The sequence below is a fragment of the Rhamphochromis sp. 'chilingali' genome (genome assembly GCF_963969265.1).
Source record: "Rhamphochromis sp. 'chilingali' genome assembly, chromosome: 3".
Classification (NCBI taxonomy): Eukaryota; Metazoa; Chordata; class Actinopteri; order Cichliformes; family Cichlidae; genus Rhamphochromis; species Rhamphochromis sp. 'chilingali'.
The window spans coordinates 19,087,577-19,110,549 of record NC_137931.1 but is presented as its reverse complement, the minus strand read 5'-3'; the positions used below and the strand labels follow the sequence as shown (position 1 = coordinate 19,110,549).

At 43.0% G+C, this 22,973-nt stretch overlaps 1 protein-coding gene across 4 annotated transcripts in view; it reads right to left on the bottom strand.

Moving 5' to 3' along the window:
- Positions 1–22,402, bottom strand: part of als2b (alsin Rho guanine nucleotide exchange factor ALS2 b) — a 35,630-nt gene extending 13,228 nt beyond the window's left edge. Inside the window, exons 1-22 of one of the 4 annotated variants that reach the window (XM_080879082.1) lie at positions 22,261–22,402; positions 21,856–21,965; positions 21,329–21,477; positions 20,128–21,113; positions 18,572–18,887; positions 15,309–15,543; positions 14,546–14,642; positions 14,141–14,218; positions 13,821–14,057; positions 13,547–13,718; positions 13,259–13,448; positions 13,109–13,174; positions 12,802–13,006; positions 12,409–12,540; positions 12,165–12,293; positions 9,459–9,529; positions 8,077–8,143; positions 7,801–7,997; positions 7,647–7,712; positions 7,443–7,541; positions 4,569–4,733; positions 4,347–4,458 (exon numbers count right to left, since the gene is read on the bottom strand). In XM_080879082.1, coding sequence (XP_080735208.1) covers positions 4,347–4,458; positions 4,569–4,733; positions 7,443–7,541; positions 7,647–7,712; positions 7,801–7,997; positions 8,077–8,143; positions 9,459–9,529; positions 12,165–12,293; positions 12,409–12,540; positions 12,802–13,006; positions 13,109–13,174; positions 13,259–13,448; positions 13,547–13,718; positions 13,821–14,057; positions 14,141–14,218; positions 14,546–14,642; positions 15,309–15,543; positions 18,572–18,887; positions 20,128–21,113; positions 21,329–21,477; positions 21,856–21,875 — 3,789 coding nt within the window. In that variant the 5' untranslated portion in view covers positions 21,876–21,965; positions 22,261–22,402. The remainder of the gene's footprint in view (positions 1–4,346; positions 4,459–4,568; positions 4,734–7,442; positions 7,542–7,646; positions 7,713–7,800; positions 7,998–8,076; positions 8,144–9,458; positions 9,530–12,164; positions 12,294–12,408; positions 12,541–12,801; positions 13,007–13,108; positions 13,175–13,258; positions 13,449–13,546; positions 13,719–13,820; positions 14,058–14,140; positions 14,219–14,545; positions 14,643–15,308; positions 15,544–18,571; positions 18,888–20,127; positions 21,114–21,328; positions 21,478–21,855; positions 21,966–22,260) is intronic. The other 3 variants (XM_080879083.1, XM_080879084.1, XM_080879085.1) reach the window with 3 other exon arrangements.
- Between the last annotated feature and the right edge of the window lie 571 nt (positions 22,403–22,973).

The following is a 22,973-nucleotide window of genomic DNA, read 5'->3' as shown; positions in this document are numbered from 1 at the left end:
AGGGTGAAGGTAACGGTGGTCCCCGTGGTAATCGGAGCACTAGGTGCGGTGACTCCCAAGCTAGGCGAGTGGCTCCAGCAGATCCCGGGAATAACATCGGAGATCTCTGTCCAGAAGAGCGCAGTCCTGGGAACAGCTAAGATACTGCGCAGGACCCTCAAGCTCCCAGGCCTCTGGTAGAGGACCCGAGCTTGAAGGATAAACCGCCCGCAGGGGCGTGCTGGGTGTTATTTATTTATATATATATATATATATATATATATATATATATATATATATATATATATATATATATATATATATATTTATATTTTTTTTTTAGGGGTGCAACGATATTCGTATCAATATTGAACCGTTCGATACAGTGCTTTCGGTTCGGTACGCATATGTATCGAACAATACAAAATTTGTAATTTATTTCATCAACTTTCCTTCTGACGATGCTGTCTGTGTTGAGCGCTCAGTGAATCTGCGTTCGACTACTCCGCCTAGGCTACACTGTCGAGCCCAGATCCACTGAGCGCTCAACACAGACAGCATCGAAGGAAGAGCGCAGGGCAAGCTAGCGAGACAGAAGTTAAGCTCTCCTTGCAACATGGCAAATTGAACCTCCCCCACCCTCATTCAGATCTGGCGTTTGGAATTATTTTGGTTTTCATGTGATGTATGACCCTGAAGGTAAGCGCGTCATGGACTAAAGTAAAACAGTATGTTGGATGTGCCATGCAATGCTCAATTACATGGGTGGGAACTAGTGTGTTATCGCAGTTAGCTCGTTAACGTGTTGGCCGTCTAGCCCCATGCACGGGGCTATCAGGGGTAGCTCGTTAACGGAGATTTGCCGTGTTGTGGCGTTAACGTCATTTCAACGAGATTAACCTGAAAGCACTAGTGGGAACACAACGAATATGACTGCACATTTACATCATCCTAGTACAAAAACAACAAGCATGCATGCTACAAACTTTAGCCGAGTCATTTAGAGAGCCGTTAGCACATGATTATCCTTATGGGGACCTGATATGTTTAATATGCTGCTGAGAATATAGCCCAGAAGAAGCGTATAGTATAGCTTTTATTTTGGAAAGAGCCATTTCTCTGTAATAAACTCTCTTTTCCAAAGATGAGTGATTCCTCAATCAGATACAGGGCTTGCAATATCGCTAGCCCGACGTCCCGGGGCTAGCGATTTTTTCAGTCGGGCTACCAAAATCTATCTCTGCCCTGCCCGTCGGGCTATTGTAGGAAGGAAAAATATATGTCAATGCTTTTGCATTCTTTCGGAAATGTAGCTGGGTAATTATGTCATTGGCATCGGTGAGCCGCTGTCAATATGTGACATATTGAAATCGCGTTTGAATTTGCGCTTGTTTTTTTGCTTTCACTTTGCAATCGCTCGGACAGCACTGATTATATATTGTACATATATTTATTAGTTTCAGATGTAGCCATTCTTGTATTTTGCTTGTTTACGTTATTGTATTTTGTACAACTCTGTTGCTTGTGAAGCTCGCACACAAGAATTTCACTCACATGTACTGTACCAATGTACCTGCACATGTGATGTGACAATAAAAGTGATTTGATTTGATTGGTGAGTGATGATAATTTGCGCACCAATTCCTCTGACATCGTCTTATTAATCGTTAGCTTACTACACAAACATGACAAGTGAAATCTCCCGCAGCAAGCTTAAACATGTGAGAGGTTGATCGCGCAGAGAATCGCTGAGCTTATGTGAGTGCGTGTGTAAAAGCAGCAGTATATATATTTCAGTTCTGCTGAGCCAAATAAGACAGGTCAGGGTGAAGAAGTGACAGCCAAAGAAAAGCTTACCACAAAACGGAAAAGTTATGACAAATCAGACTATAAGGCAAAAAGAAAGTGCAGCTTTATGGTTTCATGGACAAAAGAATTTCTGTGGCTGCAATATGATGAGCTAAATAACCAGGGCTGCACATAAGTGGTCCACAGGTGCGCATTCGCTGTCAAAATAAAAAACACGCACAAGGGTTAGGGTTAAATTTAAAAACTGTACTTTTGAGTTAAAATATATATTTATAATTTTAATAAATGACAAATTAAAAAGGCATGAACATTTTTTTTGTATCGAAAAAAATATCGAACCGAACCGTGAATTTTCTGTATCGTTGCACCCCTAATATATGCTGCTTAGGGGTGGGCGATAGAAACGATATAAATTTGGCCAACCATACAGATTTTGACTATACCGTTCTACCGCGATAGCGCATGTTGATGATGTCATCAAGCTGCGCCTGTTTTGGTCGAAAGCATCGCAGCGGCTACTACCATTATCGTCTGCAAATTATGCCGGGCGACAGTCATAACAAAGAGATGAAGCACTTTTAAAATATGGGGAAAGCCAAAATGGTAAAATGGTAAATGGCCTGTATTTGTATAGTGCTTTTACTGGTCCCCTGCTAGGGACCCCAAAGCACTTTACACACCCAGTCACACACTGGTGGAGGCAAGCTACAGTTGTAGCCACAGCTGCCCTGGGGTAGACTGACAGAAGCGAGGCTGCCATAATAATAATAATGGATTGGATTTATATAGCGCTTTTCAAGGCACCCAAAGCGCTTTACAATGCCACTATTCATTCACTCTCGCATTCACACACTGGTGGAGGCAATATTGCGCCATCGGCCCTTCTGGCCAACACCAGTAGGCGGTAGTTGAAGTATCTTGCCCAAGGACACAACGACCGAGACTGTCTGAGCCGGGGCTCGAACCGGCAACCTTCCGATTACAAGGCGAACTCCACACTCTTGAGCCACGATCGCCCTGCACTTCCTCCACTTCCCTACCATTGATTCATTAATGTTGAATTCTCTCACAGCTGCTCTATTCCCATGTTGTTGCAGTATATTAAAAACTAACCTTGTATTGTGGATGAAAAATCTCAGTTGTTCTCCTGACTGAAGTTTGGCCCGTGTATAGTATCCATTAAGCAGTGCGGTTTACCAAAGTTGTACTAAAACATTTTTTTAACAGATTTCTGCACGCCTAAATCGGTTCGAGGTCAGTAAGCACAACCAGAATTCATACATAAGGCACACTCTCGACTTTTGAGAAAATTAAAGGATTTTAAGTGCGCCTTATAGTGTTGAAAATACATTATACAGGAGAATATATCGTGATATATATCGTTACCGCACGTGCTTCAAATTATACCGCGATATAGATTTTAGGCCATATCGCCCAGCCCTAGAGCTGCTGTTACAGTGTTTGCTACAAGAACACACAAACACACAGAGCTCCAATGAGCTCACTGTTAATCTGTAAATGTGACATTTCTGCATTATGCGTTTGTATTATTTCATCTCTGGGCTTCCGGTTTCTTTCATTTAAGGAACATATTTAAATTGTAAACTGTTTTTCCTTTTTCCAGCTGAACTAGAGACAATTACTCACACATTTATGTCATTGTGCTTCTTCCTGTAAAGCTCTGTTTACTGGCTTAGATTTTAAAATACTTTTTTTTTTTGTACTTACTTATAGAGCCCTAAACGGACAATGGACAGATCTCAGCTTCTTACTAAACACACTGCGGCTCGATGACAGGCTCAGGATGTGTTGGTTGTTCCTCATGACAGACTCGTACCTCTCACATCTACGTTTATCTGAATCTACAAGCAGCTGACAGCTTGTTCATTAACCAGACTTACTGTTGAGAATCTTAATGATAGTAAATGTTTTTAATGATCTTTTCTGTGTCACAACTTTATTTTGAATTGCTATCACCTGTATTTTAATTTTCTATTACACTTATATTGTGATTATTCTTTGTGACCTCATGTCTGTGAACATTGCTTTATTTCCTTCCTTCCTTCCTTCCTCCCTTCCTTCAGGCATTTCTGATGATGCCCAGCTCTACTGAGAATTTAATAAAAAATAAAAAAAAGCGTAAAGCAGCTCTGGTACTTACATCATCTACATATATTTGAAGGAAAATGAATAAAAGAATAGAATAAATCTTTGCAAAAATGACTGAATATTATACTACTGTATGATTTATGAATGATTTAAATTGTTCTACTTCAGGGTTTTTCCTGAATATGAAAAAATTGATTTTGTCCTTCCATCAAAAGGAAAATCACCAGAACTGTGGAAAAAAATATTTTTAAGCAGGGTTTAATTTACTTTAGCTTAAAAATGTTGTTATGAATAGTTTTGCTTGTGAGACGGCAAAAATAACAGGAAAATACACAGATTAATGTCATACGCCGAACTACAGATGTGCTTTGAAAAAACATGAAAACTGAAGAACGTCTGCTGTTGTGACACACTGAGACAACTGGGGATAAAACCTCTGAGCTGCTCACCATCATCTTGTTGTCTTTAAAAGCTCCTTCATAGTACAGGCCAAACTGGGTGACCACCACTCCGGTGCCCTGCCGCTGGTGGTCCTGCCACATGCCCATGTACTTCTCTCCTCTGGAAAGCAAACAGACAGCAGCCTATTTATCCCTTCATATGTGTAATATCAGAAAGCTGCCAGTAAATTTATAGGCAAAAGAACTGTCTGAGTGTGGGAATGAGCGTACTTGGTGATATCGTCAAAGACTCCATAGCCGGTCTTCTTGTCCTGCAGCCACTGACCAATGAAGACGCTGGGGGACGAGGTGTTCAGCTTGCCACTGCGCAGCATGCCGTGACCGTGCCGCACGCCCTCCTGAAAGGACCCGTCATAAACTTCACCGCTGGCATACCTGCAGTCAGATAGAGGAGGGGTGCTCTCTTACAACACAGCTGTTTCATCTATGACTGAACCTCAATCTGTTCTTTTATTGAAAAATTTCACTGCTAAAATGCTTCCTATGTCGTCTCTGATTTTAAGGAAAGCAAGCAAGAAGAACTTCTTTTATCAGGTGACAACATTTGCTAATGAGAAATCTCCCTCAAAACTGTTATAAGTATGTTTAAATACGGTTGCTGATAGTTAGCTCATCTTCATAAGAAAGAAAGCACACACAGGGTCAAATATATATACTGCACCTCGACCAGACACGTTTTGTAGCAATCAACACTTCATTGTTTGGTTCCTTGGCATGGATCCGGCTTTTAAGCATTGTCCACAAATTTTCATGGGTTGGGGCTTTGGGAGCACCATTCCAGAAGCTTAATGCTAGCATGCTTTATCCATTTAATAAAACCAGGTTTGATGTGTGTTTGGGATCATTGTCCTGTTGGAATACCAACTGTGTCCAAGTTTCAACAGTCTAGCTGATGATTTGAGATGGAGTTGAAGAATTTGGAGGTATTCCTTCTTCATTATTCCTTCCCCTTTGTGCAATATACCAGTACCACTGATACCAGTAATACTGGCAGCAATACAGCCCCAGAGCATGATGATATTCCCACCATGTTTGACAGCTGGGACAGTGCTCTTAGGTTTGAAAGCCTCACCTTTACTCCTCCAAACATGCGTCTTGTCATTGTGGTCAAAAAGTTCAATCTTTGTGTCGTCTGACCATAAAACTTTTCTCTAGAAGGCATTTGGCTCGTTAATGTGGGCATTTTCTTTTTTGATCAACACCCTCTCAGTCCATGGTGATGTTCTTCGCTGTGGACAGTGATGCTGGTGACTTCCACATTGGAACAACATAAATGCTGTTATATATGTGCAGGCTTTCATGAGCAAGCCATATACAGTGGGGCAAAAAAGTATTTAGTCAGCCACCGATTGTGCAAGTTCCCCCACCTAAAATGATGACAGAGGTCAATAATTTGCACCAGAGGTACACTTCAACTGTGAGAGACAGAATGTGAAAAAAAAAAAATCCATGAATCCACATGGTAGGATTTGTAAAGAATTTATTGGTAAATCAGGGTGGAAAATAAGTATTTGGTCAATAACAAAAATACAACTCAATACTTTGTAACATAACCTTTGTTGGCAATAACAGAGGTCAAACGTTTACTATAGGTCTTTACCAGGTTTGCACACACAGTAGCTGGTATTTTGGCCCATTCCTCCATGCAGATCTTCTCGAGAGCAGTGATGTTTTGGGGCTGTCGCCGAGCAACACGGACTTTCAACTCCCGCCACAGATTTTCTATGGGGTTGAGGTCTGGAGACTGGCTAGGCCACTCCAGGACTTTCAAATGCTTCTTACGGAGCCACTCCTTTGTTGCCCGGGCGGTGTGTTTTGGATCATTGTCATGTTGGAAGACCTAGCCTCGTTTCATCTTCAAAGTTCTCACTGATGGAAGGAGGTTTTGGCTCAAAATCTCACGATACATGGCCCCATTCATTCTGTCCTTAACACGGATCAGTCGTCCTGTCCCCTTGGCAGAAAAACAGCCCCATAGCATGATGTTTCCACCCCCATGCTTCACAGTAGGTATGGTGTTCTTGGGATGCAACTCAGTATTCTTCTTCCTCCAAACACGACAAGTTGAGTTTATACCAAAAAGTTCTACTTTGGTTTCATCTGACCACATGACATTCTCCCAATCCTCTGCTGTATCATCCATGTGCTCTCTGGCAAACTTCAGACGGGCCTGGACATGCACTGGCTTCAGCAGCGGAACACGTCTGGCACTGCGGGATTTGATTCCCTGCCGTTGTAGTGTGTTACTGATGGTGACCTTTGTTACTTTGGTCCCAGCTCTCTGCAGGTCATTCACCAGGTCCCCCCGTGTGGTTCTGGGATCTTTGCTCACCGTTCTCATGATCATTTTGACCCCACGGGATGAGATCTTGCGTGGAGCCCCAGATCGAGGGAGATTATCAGTGGTCTTGTATGTCTTCCATTTTCTGATGATTGCTCCCACAGTTGATTTTTTTCACACCAAGCTGCTTGCCTATTGTAGATTCACTCTTCCCAGTCTGGTGCAGGTCTACAATACTTTTCCTGGTGTCCTTCGAAAGCTCTTTGGTCTTGGCCATGGCGGAGTTTGGAGTCTGACTGTTTGAGGCTGTGGACAGGTGTCTTTTATACAGATGATGAGTTCAAACAGGTGCCATTCATACAGGTAACGAGTGGGGGACAGAAAAGCTTCTTACAGAAGACGTTACAGGTCTGTGAGAGCCAGAGATTTTCCTTGTTTGAGGTGACCAAATACTTATTTTCCACCCTGATTTACGAATAAATTCTTTACAAATCCTACCATGTGGATTCATGGATTTTTTTTCCACATTCTGTCTCTCACAGTTGAAGTGTACCTCTGGTGCAAATTACTGACCTCTGTCATCATTTTAAGTGGGGGAACTTGCACAATCGGTGGCTGACTAAATACTTTTTTGCCCCACTGTACTTGAGCATGTATGTATACGTTAGACCGTGTGTGGATTAGAAATCCAAAATGAACTCAGAATTGTGCATTAAATCTAGCCAAACATCATCGTAATCATAATAATAGTAATTATAATAAAGGGCATGCTGCTGAAAATAATACATTTTCATGCTGCTCACCTGTATGTCCCCAGGCCGTGCATCTTGCCATCCTTCCAGTAACCTTGATAGTGGTCGTTCTTGTTCAGCGTCTTATTGGGGGCCACAAACTCACCAAAGCTGCATAAACAAAAGGTGATAAATCACGCTCTCAGGCTTACACACCCACACACAAATTGAACAATTACCATAAACAACTAGGAGATTTTAGGCTCCAGCACTCACCCATCTTCTAGTCCATTCTTGAATGCCCCAGTATATATTCTCCCATCACACCATTTCAAAACACCTCTGGGAAAACAAACAAACAACACTGTCCAATTTCTCAACATATAAGTAAAATTATCTAAGTGTAAATGCAACAGTGTGAACATCCAACCTGCCGTTGGGCTTTCCAGACAGCCAGCGACCCTCATATGTCGCATCCTTCAGTCGCCCTTCCTTATAAAACGTGTACGAAGCTGTTCTGGAGATGGGAGGCTCCAACTTCTGCACTGAGCTGCCTGACGCCACGTCCTGTCCTTTTCCGCTCAGGGCCTGGTCCACCGCCTGGTTGATGGAGCGAAGCCACTTGATCTAAGAATGAACAAACAGCCCAGTTCAGAAATAGAAATTGAGTTTTTAAAAAGGTAAACATCAGCTTTTAAACAGTTACCTTCTCCATGGGAGACGAGGCGAGCAGGGTGAGCGTCTCCTCAGGAGTGATCACCTTTAACCCATACCTACACGCACAGATACCCTTTGTTTTACCACGATATAAAAACTACACAGATGCAACAGTGAGGAAAGATCAAGACATGGATATTTACAAGTTATGACAAAATAACCCTACTTCTCCCCTGAATTAAATCTCAGTAAACACTTTCCATATTATGCTCCAAGCCACTAGTTTCAAATCTTAGTGAATAATTCATGAGGTTCATTTTGTAAACTATGGTTCCTATTATGGTATAAAAGCATGATAAAGAAGAATATGCTTTATGATGAACATGCAATGCCCCTCTGTTTCTAAGTCAGATCCAGCCCTCACTGCTGATGATGAGTTACCAAGGGGTCCCTGAGCAAAATGTAAACATTCAAGTATTTCCCAGGAACAATGGAAACTATTCATTGTTCCATTGTGAAGCAGAGATACTAATCTCTGCTTCATGTGCCCGTGCAATTATAGTTGCATAAATATAATACAGTGCTGTGCAAAAGTCTTGAAGTCTTTTGTTCTGTTCTCTGTCAACATGATCCCAGACTGCTTCAATAATGTTGAGGTCCGGGCTCTGGGGAGGCCAATCCATGACTGATAGAGTTCCACTGTGTGTTTTTATTTCCAGGTATGCTTTTACTTTATTGGAAGTGTGTTTGGGGTCATTGTCATGTTGAAAAATTAAACTGTTGCCAATCAAATGCTTTCCAGATGGTATTGCAGGTGGGTCAAAGTCTGATGGTACTTTTTGAGTTCGTAATTCATTAATTAACAAAATCTCCAACACCACTGACTGAAATGCAGGTCCAAACCATGACAGAGCCTCTACTGTATTTTACAGACACTTACTGTTGTACCTCTCTGCTAACCTGCTCCCTGCATACTGACGATAATCTGAATCCCAAAATGTCAAATCTGTATTCATCACTCCATCAGACCTGTTATCACTGCTTTTCAATCCGGTTCTTATGTAAGGCTCTTTAAAGAGAAAGTTAAAAACTAAGTATGATCCTTTTCTTTTTTAAATGTAAATAAGAGTGGAGACTTGGTCATGGTTTGCGGATGACTAGGAGAGTTCAGGCTGTGTTGAAGAATAAAGGTGGTCACACCAAATATTGACTTTCAAGCTCGTTACAATTGTCCAAAATCTGTTTTTGCCTATTTTATTTCCATGTATTTTCAGTGCACCCATTTCCTATTTTCTTAGCAACATAGTTTCCTGGCTCAAAACTTCTGCAAAGAACTGTAAATATAATTACAAAGATAAGGTTTGTGTAATAATGACTCCAAAAGCTCCCTGTGAAATTCCTTCAATTATCATAGAAAAGCTGCAAACTTACAGGCCCGTGTCCTCCTCTGGGATTGGCTCCACCCACAGCGTGGCCAAAGGGAAGATGTGATGGGTGGAGAACTGGGGGAGAAAAAATGATGTCGGGAGGATAACAAGATAAAATGGAAAAGAGAGACAAGAAGAGAAGGCATCAAAGAGAATATAACCACCGACGGTGAGTGAGAGAGACAGCGACATGAACCCAACCACTACGAATGAGCACATCAGGTGATCGACAGACTTCACCAACGACCGGGACGCTTAAAAGAGAACAAGCAAACTGGGAACGACAACAAGTCCACATTTTTATATCTGTAAACCACTGCTTGCTTTAAACACCATTATTATTTTTCTTACCCTTTCCTTATTGTTATTGTCATTTTTTAATGACCGCCACTACAGTAACTCTGTTTCAGACTGTACTGGTAACATCAGGCATCATAATCCCGCTTTTTATGAGAATACGATGATTATAAGGCTACAATTCTACTTCTGGATCCACTGTTATGAGAATAACAGCAGAGAGAGTTTATTCTTTTTAAAGAATAGTAAAAATCAACTATCTGTATTTCAGGCTTGCATAAAAACACGTTTAAGCTTAAAATAGAAACCCAAGATTAAACATAAGACTAAAGCAGTCGTTCTCACGTCTTTAAAGAGGAAGTTAATCCTTTTTCTTTTGGCTTCTCACTCGGGTCTTCTGCTTTCAGACACCACTTTGACCGTCCTGCTAACACCTGCTGCTGAAGGCGTTAAAAATGGTCAAACTTGTTTGTGCATTTCTGGCTTTTTAAAACACTGACAAGACGAGGATGATTCAAGGGAGGCGCCAGTCAGAGAGCGAGGAGGGGAATCGAGATGCACACAACAATCACATTAGAGATGATGAAGAGGAATAAAGAAGAATATTAAACAGAATGAAAAAAGGAAAACAAGCAAGGAGAGGGGAAAGGAAACTGCTGTGGAGAAGTGAACCAGGAACTGTTGGTTTTTTAACACTTTAAATGGAAACGGATTTGTGCTTTCAGCTAACAGCAGAAACCAAGCCTTTACCGGGAAAGGAGAACTTAACATGAAAGATTTTAGACTCCAATGTGTCAGAGCAGATTTAAAAGAGCCTTGGTTACTGTCTGTTCATCTTTCCAAGCAGAATCCCACAGGTGGGGAGCAGGCGAAGGGGAGAGGAGGGGACGGAGGCTGGGCAATAGTGGACATATTCATGTAGTTTAGGTAGCAATGCACCCGCAGGTTCTGATATTGTCTCAACGAGTGTGAAACACGAGGAAAACCGCTGTAAACACGTGTGCGTTTCAAAAAGTTCTTTCAATTTTTTAGTACAAAATTTCCTCCTTTGTCTTTCCGTACATGCATGTAAATGTTTGTAAGCAGAGAGAACATAGCTGCCTTCCACTGAGGTCATGCAACCAACTTTATCGCAACCCCCCCAAAAGAAAAAAAAGAAAAAAGAAATGATTTGCTATTCACATTATTACTCACATTAGAATATAGAAAATATATCAAATGTTTGAACTAATTTGAAGTCATTTGACTGTTTCATGAAAAATATTAGTTCATTTTGAGTTTGATGGCAGCAACAAGTCTCAAGAAAGGTGGGACGGAAACAAAAGGCTGAAAAAGTAAGTGGTACTTAAAAAAACTAAAATTAAATTTAAAAAACAGCTGGAGGAATATTTTGCTTTTTAATTAGGTTAATTGGCAGACTGGGTAAGAAGAGAGCATCTTAGAAAAGACAGCACCTCAGAAGTTAAAGTGGGGAGAGTTTCACCAATCTGCGAAAGAAATGCTTGTCTGAATTGTGAAATAATTTCAGAACAATGCTCCTCAATGTAAAATTGCAGATACTATGACCATCAGGATATTCAGAGAATCTGGAAATTCTGGAGAAATCTCTGTGCGCAATGAACAGGGCGGAAGAAGAAGAAGAGAAAAAACAAAAAAACAAAAAAAACCAAAATCAGTATTACCCAAATTATTCAGTCTGATTTTAAACGGTTGTAAAGTGTTGGAACTTATTCATATGCTTAAAAAATATTTTATAACTATTGGTATAATCATTTTATATATAATCAGTATAATTATCTCGTTGTTTCCTGTAAAAACCTGACTTATTACCCCCTATCCTAGCGTACCTTTAAGCATTTGTAGGTAAATATCATTAAATTGTAATTTCAAGTAAAATACAGCAAAATATCTTTTAATTACAGTTGAATTAAACCCTCAGTTGCAGGTCGTTTACAAAGTATTACTGATATTTGTTGTAGCACAGGTGCATCGCTAACATAAACTCATTCAGATATTTGGGGGGGGTCCACCTTAGTAAGTGTGTCCAACAGGGCCACATGTTGTCACACAGGGTCCCCCCACAAGAAAAACGAAAAACCCCAAAGCGCGCACGCACGCGCGCGCACACACACACACACACACACACACACACACACACACACACAAAAAACAAGGAGGAGGAGGAGGTGGGAGACAGGGTGAGTTGGGTCGCTATGCTGAGTTTTGCTGCTGGCCGCATACTTACAAGATTTTTACAAGGCGCCACGCCCTGACAGCACGGAGGCAAGCACACACAAACGCTTGAAACACACCAGGTTACAGTGTCTGAAATATGATGGCTTCATAAAGGTGAAAGAGGCGAAGAAGTGACGGGAGCGTTCAGTGTGAGCGCGTGTGTCTGTGTGGGTCTAACCTGTGCGTGGACCAAAACATCGTTGAACAGGATGAACCAGTTGACGGAGAACCTGCCGGCATTCTGCAGGGTCAGACCTTTGTTGCTGCTCTCGCAGATCAGCCGCCGGTAAGGCTTCCGCAGAGAGTCCTGACGACAAACAAGGATGCCAATCGGCATTATGGAGCATCACATAACACCTTGGGACTGAACGTGGAAGGCTTGGTGCGAGCAATGATACAGAAGATGAGGACAGAGAGTTTACCGTCATTTTTCCAGGAAAGATCTTCCAGAAGTGAACAGTGTAGTCGGCCTCTTTCCTTTTTCGCTTCAGTTGCAAGACCGAAGCTTCAAACTTGGAGCAGCTGTCCTGAAGCTTCTGATACTCAGTGGAACACTAAAAAACCCCAAAAACAAACAAACAAAAAAAAGTAGTTAATTTAGGCCAAAAATCTAAAACCTATATAAGATAAGGATTATTTTAAAAAAAACCCATCTTTATATATTTTGTAAGTATACAAATAATTTCCTGTATTCCAGTATTTATTAAGGAGGAAATATGAAAGTTACTATAAAACAAGGAGATTAAACTGTGTAGAAATGACAACACAAGATGAAACATGATGTTAGTAAAAAGAGGAAATAACAGAATACAAACTTTGAGGTCACATGCGCTGCTGCTCGAGTTTCTTCCACCTACCACTTCGAAGCAGGTGGCCAGTTTGAGCAGCAGCCGGCTGTATTCGTGAAGGTGGCGTGCAGGGAGGTAGAAGAGCACCACCAGGAGGTCGGCTGTGGTGAGGTTCTCCTCGCCGCACTCTGACAGCTTCTGGAGTAGCTCCGGACCTTTCCCAAACAAGTCTCTACGAGAAAATCACCACCGATTTATCATAAAGGATTCACTTTTTAATTTTTCTTTTCTTAAACATGTGGAGTTAATGTAGAAATTGTTTGTGTGCACTCACATGGATGGTTTGGTCAGAGCCTGGAAGCCTCCCATCACCTGGAAGTTTCCGACGGCGCTGCAGTAACTTCATACACACAAAAGCTAAAAGCGTTAAGGACTTAAACTCTTAGCAAATGTTTCAAGTTGTGTTTTGTTTTTGGACACGTACTCGTTGTAACAGTCGAGGAAAATACTGGTGTGCTCCAAGATGAGAAGGCTTTTGACCTCACGACAACGCCGCAGGCTAGCAGTGAGGCTGGTGGCGTGCTGCCCAGTCAGGTGACACAGACGGCCAAACATGTTCGCCAGTGTCTGCAGGAGGCCGAAGATGACCTGCCCGAGGGCCGAGCTCAGAGACTCTAGAGAAGGATGGGATAGGAAAAGAAGAAAATCAAGGCTGCTGAAAACTTTTTTAAACTTTGGGAAAACCTTCGTCTTCCTGATGTGTCCTTCTTACCCAGCTCCAGCAGAGGGCGTAAGATCTGAGACTTGATGTTACACAGCTTGCAGTAAAACCTCCTCTCAGCTGACGCGAGCTCGTGGAGGCTGGCGATGAAGCCCATCACATTCCTGTCAGAGAGTGCCACGCACCGCCGCCCACCCGCGAACACACTGCTCACATAACCAAGCTGGGAAAAACACAAGAAACGCACATTCACACTCGTACAAACACACAACCTGAAGCTAAGTGCTGAGCTAAAAGCAAGAACCTGTAGCATTAAACTACGTACATTCATGCAGAAGGGCAGCAGAACAGGCTGCTGGGTGTAGCCCCCCGCCTGCTCCTCCTCTTCCTCCTCTCCTCCTCCCTGCTGATGCAGCTCCTTCTCATTACCCCCCTCCTCCTCGCCCTCCTTCACCTGCTGCCCGCTGTAGTAAATGATGGGCTGGATGCAGTCTCCATCTGCGAGCAGGAGTGTGTGCCTCTCTCCCGCGCTCACGTCCCACACTCGGATCCCTTCTGACAGCTGGATGAGGAAAGCAGATGTTGAAAGACACCAACTTACACGATTGATGTGCATGAACGGGAAAAGAGTGGTGGTCTCCTCACCTTGGCGAGGCGGGGGACGGTGCTCGGTGACTCCATGTGTCCCAGCTGGCCAGAGCTGTTACTGCCCCATGAAAACACCTGGAAGGTATAAAGTACACACACATACAAGAGTGAGGTCTCTGAATGAAAACACAAAATATTTATGGGCTTTTACTTGCTTTGACAGGGTTAATGTCACTGCTCTGTGCCAACAGCAGGTTTATTTTCATGCTTATTTCTGGATCCTGATTGGTCACTGTGGCGTCAGGGTTATTGATATATATCCACTTCTTAGTTTTGCATGATCAAGACATTGCTGATCTATGCTTTTGTCCTTTTAATGTCAAAACAAAAACAAAAAAACCTGTTGATGTAGAACTGCTCATCCTTTTAAAATATAGTTTCTACTTCGATTCAATGACCAACCTGAGACTGAGCCGTCAGAGCGAGGGAATGGTGAGCGCCGGCCGCCACCCGCACCACCTCCTTGTTGTTCAGACTCTTGATGCAGAGCGGCTGCAGTCTGCAAAGACACACAACACACTGCTGGTCAGAGGGCAGCCATTTATATCAGAGTTAATGACATGCTATGTAAACACAGACGTGAGTTTACTGTCAAGACAACAGCAAACAAAAAATGTCCAGCCTAAAAATTTTGTATCAGAGGACAACTGATATTTTTGAGACAGATACTTGGTGATCAAACAACTGGATATATCAGCCGATATTTTCTGTTAAACAAATACATTTGCTAGGTTTAGATATGAGTTTTGATTACCATAACTTGACAACATAGTTTAAAAACAATTTTTCTTTTCATTGTCACAAGCACTGGATTATTCATTTGGCACGACTCCTCAGATCAGCTGCTTGTTGTTTGTGGCGTTCAAACCACGTGTTGCAAAGTGTCCACTAAAGGGCAAACTATGCAACATCAAACCCGTTTCTTTATTTACCTTTTTACTTTAATTTATTGGAAACGGCCAAAACTGACATATCGGCGAATAGGTAATATTGGCTGATATATTGGATAGGCTCTAATCTGTACTCATGTGTGTTTACCGAAGGCTGGTCAATGAGTTTTTATTTTCAAAGTTAACAATGTAAATCGGTGTTAAACCCCCAAAATAATAATGATAAAGACTGGTGGTGAAGTGGCTTGATTTTTTTTATTTTTTATTTTTATGACCTTGAACATTTGCCTTTATGGTCCAGACATCCTGTTATTACTGTGACAGGTGTGTCCAACCTGGCCAGGTTGTCTCCGTGTCCCAGCTGTCCATGCTCGCCGTGGCCCCAGCTCCACACCTCTGTCTGCAGGGTGGGCAGCACCTCGTGGTCCTCGGGGATGGCCCCCCCCAGCGGGGTGAGGGCGACCGCTCGCATTTTGGGACGACCGGCTTTCCTTAGCAGTCGCGGTGACACTGCAGGAGTCAAAAACAGAGAGGTCTGTCCACTGCACAGACATTTAAACAGCTTCAGTATTTTCCTCTGTTATTTTTCAGTTCTTATTATTAATATTCTAATTACTAGCTTCCGGCTGAATGAAAAAGTTTTAACTGAATTTTTTACGAGATAATCAGTTTAGGGTGTAAAGTTCAGACAAACAAACAGGAGTTTAAAAAGAAAGGCAAGCCTGCACAGAGACACATCAGCCACTAAAATCATGACAAACACTATGGAAGCCCTGAGATCCAAAAATCCAGACAGTCAACTTTCACAATCAAACTTTTTTCCTGTCCCGAGTCAAAAGGTTATTGTAGGTTACTTCTTGTATGTGTGAGGCAAGAAGTGCATCACTCCCCTGCTTCAAAACTTCTCAAGAAGGTTAGCAACATTAGCAACATGTGCAGCATTTAAGCATGAGCAGCATGCTCTGGGACATTAAAGGCTACTAGGACAAAACTGGAAAGAACACAAGCCTTTACCACAAATATCAGTCATGTAAATGTGAGCATGGTGAGATGGTGGTGAGAGCGTTGTGTAACTTAAACTGAACAAAAACAAAGAACGTGCAGACATACAGGAAGTCCGGAAGAAGGTGGTGTTCTTTGCGATCTCCAGACCGGGTGATCCAAATCAGCTGGTTGTTAGCCACATAAGAACGTCACAGTACACATTAGTGTGGCCGTGCCAATTGTGGAACAAAGCAGCTAGTCAGCTTAGTCTTTGGTGGAAACGGGATCAAATATCAGGATATCCAGACAGCAGCCACTCTTTATGAATGCAAATTCGCCAAATATCATTGTCAGTTGACAGTTGATGGTTTCAACAATGCATATGGACCCAAGCCAACCCTCCATTAAGGCTGCAGATAGGCTGTTTACCTCCATGCGTCCAATGCAAAACCTTCTCCACTCTGGAGACCCACATCTTTGTCTTCTTCATTTTAATCTTCTTTCCTATACGGATCGCCACAGTGACTGCCTACATCTGACTCCATTTCTAACATCCTCCTCTGTCAAGCCAACCCTCTGCATGTCTTCCTTCTCTAAATCTGTGAATAGTCTCTGAGGTCTTCCTGTTTTTCTCAGGTTCAAATCATCTCAGCCTTTCCAACTTTTTCTAAAGCGCTGAACCTGAGCTGTCCCTGTGATGTACTCCTTGCTAATCCGTCCATCCTGGTGACTCCCAGTGAAAATTTGAACACCTTTAACCTCGTGTCTTTTTGTTAGTGACACCGTCTCCATACCTACATCATAGCAGGTCTCACTACCATCTCGTAAATCTTCTCTTTCACTCTTGTCGCTATCCTTCTGTCACAAATCAATCCTGACACTCATCTCTACCTGCTCTACCCTGCTTGCGCTCTAATTCACCATTCTTTCTCAAAGGCCTAAAGATAATCACCTACACTGCCCAAACTCTCTTGATTTGGTTGTTGGCATATAGCACGTGTAAAATGTCTGTGTGAACTCGTCTGGCAGGTTTTAGGGTTTCCTCATCAAACATTATCTATCAGGTCTTTAAAAACCGACATTCATAAGATGTCAGCTTATAAACCGATGATGAAATCTATAGCCAACCGTGTCAGGCTCTCCCAGTAAGGAAAGAAAGATATGATGACAGACAAACAGGCAGAGAGAAAGTCCATCTATCTAATTCCCACTCTGGGTCACTCAGAAGCAAAGGGCTTTCCCATAATGCACCAAACACCTTTCTCTCTAAATCACACCTAAAACCTTCATTCTGCTCTATTAAATCTGCTAAATCCTTTTGTTCTTGCTGCCGTTTTCTAGAACAGTGAAACACGCTGAGGTGATCATTTTAACATGAAGCATTTACAACCCAAGCAGCATTTTGCTTTTGTTACTTTTAGAACTAAAATATAAAAATAAAAATATTTTTATTAATTTAAATTATTAATTTTATTATTTATTTATTTTATTATTCATTAAAATATTTTTTTATATTTTTCCCCAATGAAAACATTGATGTCTATGTGAGTTTTTCAGTAGTGTGTGTGTGTGTGCTTGGATACATCTGTTAATAATTAATAAGTGGTGCAGTGACCTTTGACTCTTATACAAGTCACACACATTAGACAGATGACTTGACTTTCTCATTTTTTAAAGTGCTCTTGCGCAACAGTTCTCCAGGCTTTCTGAGGGCCCTTCAAAGGTTTTGTTTTGATGCTTTTTCAATCCTTTTCATTGCAGTCCTTGTCCCTGACCATTTTCAGAGGAATGTTTTTTGTTTGTTCAGCCACTTAACACTGACCTATGAATCATTCAAGTATAAAGAAGGCTCTTAAGTCAAGGGATGAACCAGTGCTGCATCTACACATAACAGACAACTCAAGATCCAACTTAAATTTTTTGTATCTTTAGGCACTTTGTTACTGTATGTTGCTATTTCTTTAATTAAATCTATGAAAAATCAGAAAGATAACAGTCTGATAGAAAACATTTTTTTTGGCACAAAGAAGGGATTTCCTAAAAATCCTGGCATGTTGTGAAGTGGGGGTCTAATAAGGATCTACAGTAAATTAAAATTATATGAAAGTCATGTTGTTAGGAAACATTAGGAAAAATTCCATTAAAGACTTGACACAGGACCTGAGAGATGCATCTACTGTTCACTAAAGCTTCAAAAGAAATGGTCTCGGTATACTAGTAAGTGCATTTGCATATACACAAGAATACTCCTAAAAACCTTGAACAAAACAAGTCATCTGTATCTTTACAATCAATCAGGCCTGGTTCATGTAAAAAACACAAAACGTGCACTTCACAGATATTTAAAGCCAATCAGAGATGGAGTGGCTGGAGGTGACATTGTGCTGAATATGACAGAAACATCACATGGGCACGAAGCATGCCGCAACACTGAGCTCACAAGTTCAATAATGAAGCCTGAAGCGTGCACAGACTGCCATCGACCTGCACGAGCGCAAGGCGTACTTACGCAGCAGGCCATAGGAGGAGGATAAGAGGTGAACAGCGTATCTACCCTGTGAGAGCAGCCCTGGCAGCGAGAGGCGGCGTCGCAGACCCTCTGCCTCCTCTTCACGGATGTCCCCTGTGCTGGAGCTCTTCTTCCCCTGCATGGAGTCCTCCTGGCGGACACGCTCAGCAGAGTTATCGACCACTCCAGGGGATCCTCCTGACCGCGAGGCCCCTGAGGGGAGGTAGAAGTTCATCATCTTTTTCAGGGACAGGGCCTCGTAGGTGGAGGCCACCCGCCCGCCCACTGCAGAGGCGCAGGAGGCAACCAGGTTGTTGAGTGCCGAGGTGGGGGTGGAGGACATCAGTCCTCCAGTTGAGGGCTGGAAGAGAAGTGAAAGATGGTCAAAAGTTTAAAGATGTTTGGGTGGAAAATGGAAAATAAAAAGTTGTAGCTTTTTGTGACTTTTCAAATACATTTTTGAGTGAAAGCCGTCATTAGATTTTAGAGAGTGGTGGTCTCCCATCCTGATGCTTTTGTTCTAGCATTCAAACGGCTTCAAACTACACTGGCAGCGTTTTAGAATCCATAAACAAATACTGTCAAAAATTACGCAGTTATCGTAGCCACAAGCTAAATAAAACAACTAGCCTAATGGTCAGTTTTTGAACTTTCCAGTTATCCTTGAACATATCGTATGTGACGCATTGTTTCTTATTTTAACTAGAATCCATACAAATCAAAACCATGATGTGGTGATGAGCGGTGCATCTGACTTTTCCCCACACACCTGAAAGTTTCTTCTATGTTTTCTGGAAGCTTGTTTCTGTCACTGATTTATCATCTCAAAATGTTTACATTTTAGTCAACAGAAAGTGGAAACAAGCTTCCACCATGTTTTATACAGTCTACAGGTGAAATTGACTATGGCTGCTCAAAAAAACCTTTGTATGCATTGGTGACAACTACTTTTTTTACGCTCATTAATCACACAAATGCCACTTTTGCTGTTTTCTTTTTTTTTTTGAAAATGACCACATAACTAAAACGTCACGAAAGGCATTCCTCAGTTATTTCTACTTCTAAAAGCAGTTGCTCCGGACTTCAAATTACAGTGAACAAGCAAATATTTAACAAAAAGCATCCAGAAACAGTTTGAGAAGTTTAAGATGAAGTTGTCAACACAGCCCCATGACCTGCTGGAGTCTGCTCCGAAACCATAGCTGTTGCTTCCTATATTGGAACAGAGGAAGTCTGAAGCAAAACTGTGGCAGCAACTTTTCTGTGTTCCAGCAGGAAGTTCCTCCACTGATGTTTCAGACCCACCCGTTTGCTGACTTGAAGCTTAAACTCATCTGCTCCATGTTTATAAAAGGGGGAGGTAAACCTTTAAGCTGAAGTCACTCCAGCAATCGTGGCGTCTGATTTTTCACGTACTATTGCATTAAAGGATAAAAGCAGTGACCAAGCCTCCTCAGTTATTTTGGTTGATATAGATCTCACGGTTATCTAACAAGACATTTCAAAATCTACTTCAAATAGATTTAAGTAGCAGAGTTAGTGAATCAAAAAAAACAAAACAACGAATGCTCGCTTTTTCTCTCTACTGTCACGCTGCTCACCAGCAGAGCGTTCAGCCCTCCGCTTGCCTGTGTGTTCGTCTGTGTGTTGTCGGACAGCTTCTTCAGGTAGTCCTTCACGGCCTGCTCGTCTGGATATGGTGAGCTCTTGGCCCCGGCAACAGCATCACTCTCAGCTCCAGATAGAGCCGAGGTGTCTGAGTCTGAGACCTGGAGCATGCCATTAACCAAAGATGCTTCCCCTTCCTCAGAGGCATGAGGTTGGGAGGGGACAGAGGTGGGGTCAGCAACTGTAGGCACTGCCGGGGACTCTGACTTTGAGGTGTAGGAGGGGAGGACAGGCTCTGATGGGGATGTTTTGAGACCTGTGGTTGGGTTGGGTGCCTCCAGCTTGCCGTCATCCTCGGTCAGCTCCACGCCAAGCGGGCAGTAGTGGCTGTCAGAGATGATGACGTGGTCCTCTTTGTCTGTCATGGTGTAGAGCAGTTCGTTACACCTCCCACATTTGTCCACATGAGGCCGGTGGCCATCGTGAGACCCCAGGCAGCGCACCAGAGCGAGGCTGTGAGATGCCCCGCAGGCCACCTGTAAAACATACCGACCTGCCAGGTGCTCCACCTTCTGAGGCTTCCACACAGGGAAGACGGCGGCATTGAGGCCCAGCTGGCAACCGCTGCCCCATGCCCACACCTCACGCTGCACCGACAGAGCCAGGGTGTGCTTCTCCCCACAAGCCAGCTCCAGCACAGGCACTGTCTGCGGGGGGACAGTGACAGTGTCCAAGTCCTGCAGGGCGACGGGAGTCGGGTTGGGAACAGTGCTAAGGCCCGACAAGCCGCACTGTCCCGCACTGTTCTCCCCCCACATGTGGACGCCGCCATCCTCCGTCACTGCCCCACTGTGAAAGCTTCCGGCTGCGACTGTGACCACCCGCTGCCCACTGAGCGCGCTCTCCAGGGTCGGTTTGGCTGGCTCTGGCACTTGACTCTGCTTCCACGGCAACTCGCCGAAGCTGTACACCTGTCCCCCTGAAGAAGATGTAACAACAGACAATCAGTGTGGGTTAACTTTGATTTATCCAAAAACATCAGAATAAAGATTTAGAAATCACAACATAAAAGCATGACTTCTGATCAATACAAACAGTAAAGACAGAATGAATTCATGAAGATGTGCTTAAGTATCGACTATGACTCTGTGACAAGTCATAAACATGTCCCTCCAAAAGAAAAAGAAGTTTCACCTTCCACCAGGAGAACGCCATGCTGCGAACCCAGAGCGACCTGGAGGACCGGCCGGGGGAGGAGCAGCCTCTCTGGGGTGATGCTGTAAGAGTAGCCCTTCCAAGAGTGGAGCAGTCCTCGCTCGCCGCCGCTGCCATCGTCCCAAGAGCTGGGGGAGAGAAATTGTAGAGATTAGCAAGAGTGAATTAGAAAGGAAGTGTAAGGATCCTTCCCAAGGAAAGGTAGGGAACTGGGTACTGTATTCTGTATTTAGGACCTCATCTAACAAAACTGAGGAAAAACATGACAGAGAATCAGAGGTGCGTGGGTGGCTGATAAAGCAGAGCAGAGGCAGACAAATCGCCTCAGTAGGCGTTTGATCCCCACGCCCCTCACTTCTCCTGAACAACAGATGTTTTGTCAGTGAAAGCAGAAGTGAGCACAACAACTCCATCCTTAGGCAATGTCACATGGTGATCACAGGCAGCCAGCTGAGTGGCATAATCCTGCAGAGAACTAGGAGGGGGATGACTCTGGGTAGACCTACCTCTTACTCTGGGTTTCCATCAGTGGGGTTGATACTCCTCTATCAGCATGTCAGATTCAGGACTCCTCCTATTCCTCCTCCTGCTGCCGCCGCTGCTGCTAATTGAGGTTCTGAAAGCAAAAGTACAAACAGTCAAACATTATCAGTCCAGCCACAGTGACTGAACTATGGGGGAATATCCAGAAGGAAACCCCTGAAACACAAGCCAACAGACTGGGGTGTCACAATAAAAGTGCTAAGGGCACATTTTTATATATTTAACCCCTTAAAACTCCTCAGGCATCTGTTATTAGCCGCCGGTAGATAACATTAGCTGATTAGCCACAGAGCTAGTTGAAACCACAGGTGTCGCTGCTCTGTTTTCTGGATTTTAAAAATACATTTATTAAAGATACATTTCCTCACCAGCCGGCCGTCTGCGCTGCTCCTCGAGGTGTTCACGTAAAGAGGTCGCTGACACACGCGGTAGTGAGCGTGTTTAGACGCTGTCTGCTGCTCATTTCTGTAATGTTGACACGCTGAAGATCGTCCAACTGTCAGGAGGTCCCACTCCTCCGCGGGAGCGAGCCGGAACGAAGAGAGCGCGCCTTAAAGGGACAGCACACATATTTTTTATAGAACGTGTTGTTGGTATCACAAGTTGGAAGATTTCAGCTTTTGGTGAGAGGAGTCGCCTTCAGATCGTATTATCTGTTATATTAGCAGGCTTTCATAGGCGGGAAAGTGTCAGGGCATCAGTAGAAAGTTCACAGATTAAAATGTAACACATTGGACGAACATAGTCAGGCAGACATGTTTATTATATCCAAAAAACTAACAGTAAATACAGCACTGTGCAAAAATGAGCCACTTCTCACATCAGTGTATTTTTCTTGGAAAATGGGAAATAGCAATAAAGCTTAATTGAAACGTGCAGACTCTTAGGCAGCTTTGTTGCATTTCTTTAAGTAGTCTTCAGAAATAGTTCTCCAGGCTTCTCGAAGGACATTCAAAGCTCTTCTTTGGATGTTTCTGCCTTTTGTTCTGTTCTCTGTCAACATGATCCCACACTGCTTCAATAATGTTGAAGTCTGGGTTCTGGGGAGGCCAGTCCGTGACTGATTGATTCACAGTGTGTT